The sequence below is a fragment of the Aplysia californica genome, unplaced genomic scaffold (assembly GCF_000002075.1).
Source record: "Aplysia californica isolate F4 #8 unplaced genomic scaffold, AplCal3.0 scaffold00019, whole genome shotgun sequence".
Lineage (NCBI taxonomy): Eukaryota > Metazoa > Mollusca > Gastropoda > Aplysiida > Aplysiidae > Aplysia > Aplysia californica.
In genome coordinates this window covers 2,250,544-2,260,421 of record NW_004797289.1, presented here as the reverse complement: position 1 = coordinate 2,260,421, position 9,878 = coordinate 2,250,544, and the positions used below count along the sequence as shown (strand labels likewise).

At 37.2% G+C, this 9,878-nt stretch overlaps 1 protein-coding gene across 1 annotated transcript in view; it reads left to right on the top strand.

Moving 5' to 3' along the window:
- Positions 1-1,631: 1,631 nt before the first annotated feature.
- Positions 1,632-9,878, top strand: part of LOC101849426 (protein FAM228B) — a 14,703-nt gene continuing 6,456 nt past the window's right edge. Inside the window, exons 1-7 of the mRNA XM_005090576.2 lie at positions 1,632-1,883; positions 4,426-4,575; positions 4,926-5,003; positions 5,587-5,784; positions 6,288-6,368; positions 7,112-7,231; positions 8,396-8,508. Of these exons, the coding sequence (XP_005090633.1) occupies positions 1,767-1,883; positions 4,426-4,575; positions 4,926-5,003; positions 5,587-5,784; positions 6,288-6,368; positions 7,112-7,231; positions 8,396-8,508 (857 nt within the window). The 5' untranslated portion in view covers positions 1,632-1,766. The remainder of the gene's footprint in view (positions 1,884-4,425; positions 4,576-4,925; positions 5,004-5,586; positions 5,785-6,287; positions 6,369-7,111; positions 7,232-8,395; positions 8,509-9,878) is intronic.

Genomic DNA, 9,878 nt, shown 5'->3' with positions numbered 1-9,878 from the left:
TTCCTGCATGTGGTTTATATGACGTACACCTGATGAGAAATGTACTAATAATTCAGCTTAATTTTTTCTGCATTATATTGATCATATTAAAAATTTTTTTTACGAAAGTAGATCTAGTCCTAACATAAGTCTTTGATATATCTTAAGGCATGTTTTATTTTCTTGTCTTTAAAACGTAGCAGTAGTAGTAGTAGTAGTAGCAGCAGTAATTTAGACTCTAGATGCCCTAGTAGTAGAGTAATAGAATACTGCCAAAATTGGCGGTTCTAGGCATTTACACACATCAATATTCATGTCAGCATTGACAGCATGGTTCCACGACCACAGAGAAGATGAAGGCAGCAATTTACACACAATGGGTAGAATAAGGAAGGGAAGCTGGTGTCTCTAGAGGGTCGGGGAGAGACAGGACCTGCGTGGAAAAGCCAGAAGAATAACTGTTAACTGAAACGATCAGTAGGCAGACCCTTTCATGGATCCTGGAGAGGAGGGAGAAGCAGCTATGGCATGGCATTTATTGTGCCGCCAGCAATGATGCCTATTCTCCAACCAAGTAAGTAAGTTAAGTACTGCCAAAAGTGAAGAAAGTTTGAAAGAGTAATTCGAGGGTTTTAGATCTAATATATATCTAGATATAGATCTAGATCTAGATCTAGAATCTAGATCTAGATATCTAGTCACATAATAAATGAAAGTGGCTATTCTCACCCGCCCGGAAGTTCTCGCAAGATCAACTCCTCCCCTCTTCTCTCTCTCTCTGTCTCTTTCTGAATACTGTCTATCAGTGTGGACGATCAAATTGACCAAAACAAAGTTAAAAAATGATGTTAAAACACAAAAGTAAATTAATTTGGTTGTCTACAAAGATGCTACGGCTATTTAACTTTTCGAATCGAGCCGAACTACGCGGGTCGCCATTTTGTTTTGCCCGGAAATTCTCGCGCTACTCCTCTCTCTCTTTCTCTCTCTCTCTCCACTGCCCACAGACAAAATTGTACGCTTTTAGTAGGCTACAGTTGTAATGGAACGTTTGTTCATGGCACAGAATTCTACAATTTTTCTGTTATCACAGTGTAGAATTCTGTGGTTTAGGGTGAACGCAAAATTTGGTGAACGCGCACCGGGTGAGAATAGCCACAAGACTCGCCTGCACTATTCTCACTCCGGGTGAGAATAGAGGTGGCCTAATAAATAGGCCCTTCGACCCCTTCGTAATAAATATAGATCTAGATTCTAGATCTAGATCTAGTCTTACCTTCAGAAAAACAGCTTATGTGCATCAGTCAGACAAATTACTGTAATTCTAGCTGCCTCACGATATGAGAGCTACTATAACTGAATAAAAACATGTGGAGTGAAATCCAATGTGTCAGGCACACGGTTGAACGAACGAAACCAGGAGAACCAATCTCCAATATAAACAGGAAATGGGCATGCATAATCTCCCCTGTAGTTAATATGCATTCTGCACGTAATTTAAAAGGAAAAAAAAAAGAATAATTAAAAAAATAAAGATTTAAACATTAATTTTTCACAGGCTTTAGAGTGATCTAGATATAGATTCTAATATTTACCAGAAATATTCAAAAATAGTTTAATCAAAGTATTTTGTGCGGATCAACTATGTTTCTATGTGACGACGAGTAGCATCAATTATGGCGGACAAACATGTTATTTAGCGCCCAAGGCTCGACCTTAAGACCTACCACTGTTATCGTTCCTATTCCCGGAGAAACCATCTGAAGCAGACACATCTTATTTCCAACATGACTTCTATGATATACGTAAAGAGGCAAGGAGGTTCTGTCAAAATTCATGATAGGGAAGTTGTTGAAAATGTCTTAGGCGACAGGGAAAAGACAAAAACTCAGCTGGACTTGAAGGTAAATATCGACCACTCCTTTCACTTACGTTGTTGTATTCAGTGCGTGTAGTGAAATTAAAACTGTTTGAGAATCTCTTGTGATATCTCTTTATTTGGTGATTGAAAGGCAAATAGAAACTAATGTGCTCAGTAATATAGTAATAGTAGGCCGCTATAAAGAGGGCATATATTAAGTTTTTTCAGTGGGGTTATATTTAGTTCATGGGCAGAAAGGGTAATTATTCTTTCCCTTTTTAAATCAGAGCATTTAAGTTAATCACTATATTGTGAAAAGGAAGTTGGTGCACTGAAACTTCAGATTTTAGAAGTTTACCAATGAATATCGTAGACTATATATACATGCTGATTCGTTGAACTAGATCTAGAAACAACACTTTATATTATATATAATATATCTTTCAAATATCATCAAATTAATGATAAATAAAGTGTACATAGAATATCTTTTTTATCGACTGGCGACATACATTACGACTTTCTTTGTGTATAATATGGTACATCATGGCCAAGTTAACTGTTATATTATATTATAAAAGTGCAACATCATATATTATATATTTATAAATAATATATATTTATATATACACACATATATATATATATATATATATATATATGTATATATACAGTCGAACCTGCCATGACGGCCACCTCTATATATAAGACAGCCATCTGTGCAAACGACCACTTTCCATTTCCCCCCTTGCGTTATATATAATTTAACTGTGTAAAACGGGCACCTGTCCAACGCGGCTGCGGCCACCCTGTTTTATCAACCCAAGGCCAAATCTACCTGCCTAAGGCGGCCAGACATTGTCAATAATTATACATTTTTACCTGACATTGTGTACAAGCCGTCATAATCCATTCACCTGTCATTGTTGTCAGTCCCTCCCATGAGTGAAACGGTCATGTAGCTTAGGTCACTCCCAATGTTTACCCAAGATGACCAATGGGTAACAATAAATTTTCAGCTGTCGGTAAGGGAAGCGTGTGATCCGTCATAACCTATAGGGCCCGCCAACAACTCAGTCCGTAAATCAAGTCCATAACAATGGAAGTCAACTCTAACTCGCGACAGACGTGTTGCTCGTTCGCCAAGTGGTGGCAATCCATTCATTTTTTTTTACTACAACACTTGGCCTTCCTCGTCTGAAACATTTAGTTTTGTTTTGACCTTTCCTTGAACCACAATTTACTAATAAAATGAAACTAACAACAAAAAGTCCCACAAAAATCGTCCTATCCTCTCCACCCTTTCAAAAGAAATAAAACAACAACAACAACAACAACAATAACAACAACAACACATTTTAATGAGCCCTAGGGCAGTCCTAAACATGCAACCACCTCCAGTTGGGACCTCAGGAGTAAATAGTTTTGGTTTTTTAATTTTCATCAGTCTTGCCTAAGACGGCCACCTGTCTTATGCGGCCACTTTTCCACTCGACAGTACGTGGCCATCTTACTCAGATTTGACTTTGTATATAAAATTACTTTTCACTATAATTATATTTTTGCATGTGAATATCAGTGGCGTTTACCTTCCTGTTACAGTCACCCTATGAGTCTCTATTTCTATTGCTGTTGAGTCACTGTTAAACATACTATTTACGAGCAAAGATCTGGCTATGTATAGAGGAAACTCAAGCAGGTTTTGTCTGGATAAGAAAGTTTAGTTATGCAAGCAGCGAGGATGCCCAATTGGCTGGATGTTGCCCTAAAGTACCCGTGGTGTTAAAGATATTTTACTCTTGGTATGAAATCAATACTATTTTGTTTTAAACATACTCTTATTTCTCTTAAAACATATGGTGACACATATTTACAATTGCAGATTAGGACAGCAGGCAGATACAATTGTAATTGTTTAAGACGGTCACCCATTGTCAAGGAGAAAAGTGGTGATCTTAGACAGGTGCACACCGTACACAGCATCATTACAATGTAAAACTATCATCATCGTTGCCTTTCTCCCCTGCATCAGGGTATAGGCCACGGAAAAACACCTTCCACCCTTCTCTATCCTGGGCTAGCTTCTTGATGTTATTCCATGTCTTCCCACTTTTCTGTTAAACATATATATAAGGGCAGAAATGGTCAGTGACCATTTGTACCGGCGATTGTCTTATACAGGTACTTGTTTCAGCAAGTTTTACTGTACCTGATTAAGAGTGACACGTTACTGCCTTGGCAGTGCTTTCCTGACCATGAGCCCACTCCATAATCACAGAAATATGAAACATCAATATGGAGCAGTTCATAAGAAAAACTATTACCTGTTGTTACAGAGCAGTGCCCAACACGCTACTGCTATACTTGCAATCAAGGAAAGACTTTATTCATACCTCCCCCCCACCCCCCACCCCAGCCTCTCTCCCTACCCCAACCCATTTCCTTTATATTAATTTCAAAGTAGAAATAATCCATTCCATCGATGGAATTTTGAAGATAATCATTGACATATCAGTTATATTTTCCCTACAAATTGGAAATATTTCAGTCTCTGTATCAACACATGTTGAATGTATTTCTTTTAGAAATCAAGGCGGCAACCGAGAAAGTCCGATGTCCGAGTGTCCTCTGCTCCAGACACAGCCTCCACTAGCAGTGCTGACTCCAAAGGTCTTCTCAATCACTCAGTGAGGGTTCAGGACTGGCTGAATGAAAAGACTATCAAAGAATTGCAGGTACCTGCACTAGCAAGTAATCTGTGCACAGTGCTGCAATCTTTTATCCAAATAATGATTCTTACTTTGAATTCATGAAAAAACTTTTGACTTCTGGAAATAGTTTTATTGAATTACAAAACCTCATAAGATAACCACAAGTATTAATAATAATAAAATATGGAACCTTGTACTGTTGTCTGAGGCAAGCACGTGGGGAGGTAAAAAGATTTAGCAATGTTTAACAATTTAAAACACCGAGCTGAAAAGTAGATTATAACTGTAATGAGTTCTTCATCTAGCATATTAAGTTGTCTGAAATAGTTAATGATATTACGCAATCAAATAATTATTCATTGTTTTTATTACAGGAGAGAGCAGATCATGAGAGTCATGCAGCTAAAAGACTCTACACACCTTTACTGGAGACAGAGGCAACCTTCGTAAAGGTGACAAAATAAATCATTTTCTTACATGGTGAATGAAAAGTTAGTCTATTTTCAAAAGTCTTTTTTTTCAAAATAATCTGTAAGTGTTGAGATAAAACTATGTTTTGAACATTGTGCAAAAAATATTACTCCTTTTCTTTCATTAAACATCACTAGAATATTAAGTGTAACAGAACACAGCACTACCACATATTCAAACTAATATTTCGAAGGAATACGAACTCCTACCTGTGGTGCTGGATACCTTTTATTTGTTAGCTAACAAGAGTAGTGCCTAGTTGATTTTCCGTAAAGTGGGTTGACTTTGGCTCTGTCCGTTCCTCTTCCCTCTCTCTCGTCTGACTGTTCATGACAGGCCGTGAGTGACCGACTATATATAAGCCCACGTGACCTTCCCTTGCACAAGACCTTCGTGCTCGGAGCAAATCTCAATTAACCTTTTCACCGGCCAGTTTGCCTGGAAGGCTGTCAAATTTTAAGAAAAGTGTCCTAGTATCCACAACATGAAGTGTCATGTAACTTGATCCTTCACAAGTTAGTTTTACTTCTCTTAACCATGCATGGTATATCTCATCTTCTCTAGGACGTTGGTGAGTATCTAGCTCATAAAGATCTGGTGGATTTGAGGAAAAAAGAAGTTCTTCACAAGCGTTGGTCAGACCAGGTCTATGAGCCAATCAGGAGGAAGATTCTTGAGGCTATTGATGGCACAGAGTGGACTCACTTGGATCGTCGTAAGAGGGAAATGCATCGGCAGTTCTTAGAGCATGTAAATAAAAGGGTAAGCTACATATAATATAAACATGCTGAGCACTGCACATTTTGAATTATTATGTATGTTTCAAACTGAGGAATCTTAAAGATGACTGTTAGATAAAGAGTTGTACAGTGATAGTTGATGTTCTTGTAACCTTTTCCATAGAAGGTTCACACCTTCTCACTAAAGATGTTTTAGATGACTTGATTTTTTTCCCAGATTCTCCTCTTCATCCCTCAGAAGGAATTTGGCATTACCACCAGTTGAGCATGTTCTGGGTTTTCTTTAGTACAGTCGACAATGGATGAGTTGATGTAGTAGTAGGAGTGAAAAAAAGATCAACTCATCTGAAGTTCAATTTAACCATAGGGACCTGTAAAGAAGAAGAGATACTGGGACACGAGAAAAAAATCAACTTAACCAAAGATCAACTCAAGTGAGTTTGACACAAACGGAGTTGATTACATTATCAAACATTGCTCTATGTGAACCTCAAAACAATCTGTTTCTTGTCTTTTTCCGTGAAGGGCTTCGTGTTCCTGGAAGACGACGACCGGGAGGAATACTATGCCCAAGCTCTCAATGACCACAGACCGGCACCAATAAAGGTTAGCATTGTGGACAATAAGAAAGGAAAACAATGACTTATCTTTACCATACCATTACTATTTGTTTCAAATTCATTTTACAAACCAAATATTCAATTATGTCTTATTCTTCTCTTCCTATACATTATTTATCAAATCTTCCTTATATCATCATCATGAACTGCTTGGTCTAAAGCAGATATTTATCTATCATAGTTTGCCACTTTTTTTCTCTGCTCTGAAACTCTATATGAACCTTGTATGACACTCATATGTGAGGCAACCTGTTGGAATCAGGCTCTCGTCAAAATAAGCAAAGTGAAGAAACTTGTGTTTTTTTTTTCAGGTTTGTGAATTTGTTGTTTTTTGGCGCAACACCTTTCATGCCCGTTAAAGAACTCTTTTCGGTGTTGATTTTTCTGAAAAACGCTGATTAAAGGTACAATAAATATAAATTTTCAGTTGCCACAGACTCTTAAGCTAAGGAAATAACAAATCTTTGGCGGCTATTTTCTCACTAATTTTACCTCTGAAAACAGGTGATCCCACCACCTTCATTTGCAAATATCAAGACTTGTATTCAAGATAAATAGATATTTTTTAAATCCAAATATAGACAAATGAACAAGCTTTAAGATGATATCAATAACTCCACATGCCCAAAAATTGACGAGAGCCTGATTCCACGGCGTCGTGACACATATAAGATGCACTTTAATGAAAGGAAGAGAAAATTGAGAGCAATATTTCTCCTTTATCACCAGATTCGCACAGAAGCTCTAAAAGACCCCTTATTGACCTTAGGGAAACAGAAGTCAGAGGAAGACCGCATTGTATTGAGATGTATGACTGGACAACGTTACACAGATAATGATCTTGATCAAGTGAGTATAGACTGACAATTGAGAGCAAAATTGCCTCAAGGGCCGAAATTGCCATAATTTAGGAAATAAAGAAATGCAACAATATAATGAAATTGTGCATAGCTTTTACAACTTAAACAATAGATCCAGCATGAAAACATAAAGGTAAATTAGAAAGAGGGAGTTTATTACATATTTCAAAAAGCTGAACATTTCTTGGTTTTTACAAGTGAAGAGATATGACTTCAGTGCTTCGCTGTACCTTTCTCGCATGGAAGATGTGTCTATGAAACAGAAGACACTGAAACTCTTGCCCATGAAAGTCTTTGCACAAATACAGTTTTATCTGGAAAGAACTTGATCACATTATTTGCCTGACCCGGGCTTAAAACTCAGAACCTGTGTTCATCGAATTTTGATTGATGTGGCTACATGAGCTGCTCACTGTAGGCCTATATCATCAGTGAATGTCTAAAAAAAAAGTAGGCTTTTTTCCTGAATAGTTTGTGCTAATTGTGCCTTTCTTGCTTGTTTGGGCTAAAGAGAAAATAATGCTTTTGTATTCCTTGAAGTAAATGAAACATTATTTTCTTATTGTTTTTTTGAGAGCAAAATAACAAGGTGGCCATATATTCGCTCACAGCATAAAAAGGGGAGAGAACTTAGGAACTCTAGTTACAGTTTAGGGTGATATTACTCTGTAGCAGTTACTAGAGTTCCGATGTTACTCTTGTAACAATTTGTTTTTAGTAGTGCACATATTAGATTGGACTCTCATTACACTTAACTCTGTTACTGATGTTAAAGGCTCTAAAAGACTCACTTCGAAAACTTATAATTTACAGAAGCAACATGAACAATGGTGATACCATTTAGTATTGTTAACCAGGGTCCTTTTACCCTCTTTTTCGTCTTAAAAAACAAATGTCAACAACATAAATAAGAATTCACATGAAAACTGATAATTTCTTAACAATGTATTGGTCTTTATATTCATGAGCAAAGCATTTCTCTGTCAAAAATGTGCTTTTGAAAAAGATGTGATTGAAAGGCTTGAAGTAAGTCCTTGCAGTCTAACCCTCCGACCTCTTTCAACCTCTTGCAATATGTTACTCTAACTGACCATATGTTGTATCTGTGACATATACTGACCCCAACGGTCTACCCCTCCCCGGTGTGCTGTAGGTGAGGCTGCCCCCGCTCCCACTGGTCCCCCTCGGACGTCACGGTGTGAACAGCTGCAAGTGGCTGGAGATGCCCTTGAGTAACATCGAGAGCGAGTCCAGAGAGAGGAGCAGGTAGTTATTTTCTCCATATTTTTATGGCTGTGTCTGAAAGTTATTCCAATTCTTAATCAGTGCTGGCGTGTAACTTCCTGAACACTTTGGATAGCACATGACAGTGTTTCTGTTCTTACTACAGTATTGAGAACATGGAGATGTGTATTCAAAGATATGTGTCAATATCATATTTGTATGCAGAGAAAAATGAATTTTATTGTACATGTATTAAGTCCAGAAATTTCATTTTGAGTGCCTAAAATGGGTGTATGTTTTTGGGTTTATGATGATTGTGGCAATTAAGTTGCAATATTCTACTAACATATGCTTTCAGCGGTATGTGTATTTGAAAGAATTTCTTTGGTAATTTACTAATTCATCATTCTTTTTACATTTTGCTACAAATCTAAAGGCAAAAATGCAGAAGTAGAATGGAGGTAAATGACCCGTTTTCTCAGGTATTGGCTCTCTAGCACAAAATCATCTACTCTTTGGTTCACATTTTGCCCTTATGTTTTTTCCCAATAAAAGGATTGAAGGTTGGAAACTGCTTTTCTGTCATGTAGAAATTTCAAAGGGTTTGTCTTTCTTTGTTTTCATAATCATGCACCCCAAATTTTGGTTTAGGTGGTGGAGGTACACCCACTTTACAAATGCCCAAGATCATCTTTCTCTGACTCTGAATGTCAGACCAACCTCTCTGTAGTTTTAAATAGCTAATGGTCTGGTTCTTCCCATGTCTCTGTCCTCCCACCTCTGTCCAGTGGAATTAGGGATGCTTGTTATTAATGACTCGTACTTTCTCATTTCAAGTAAACGAAGGCAGCTTTACAAGGCTAGGTTAAAACCCCCAAGGGTAATGAAACTGAAGGTAAAATTTAAGCTGCTGGCTATTTTTGTATAATCCTTGCCAGCTATTTAGATTTATTGTGTACATATGCCGAGATAAATTGTTTGTGTATTAGAGCCAGCAAATGATTATAAGCTTAGGCTTCTTCATTTTTCACCCTGTAGAAATTTTTGTACAAGAGCACTGTAATCTACACCTACTTCCTTTAACTTTTATTTTACTTCAGGACTGGTACTGGTATTTAAATTTTGGTTTTTTTCAAATATTTGTGTTGCAGATTTTTCCTTGGCCTAGTGCCATATAATCTTCTTAAAAATGTTTATAAACAGAACGAGTTTTAATATTTCTTTCTTTGCCGCGATACCCCCCAAAAAATTATTTTTTTAAATTGACAGGCTTACTATAAATGGGCCTTTGAAAAATTGTGTTGAAACTGGGAAAAATATCACTGTGCATGATGCAAGTACTGTTTTATAAGTGAAAAGGAAACAAAAATATGTTTATTTTTTTAAATTTTTTTTTGGGGGGGGGGGGGGGG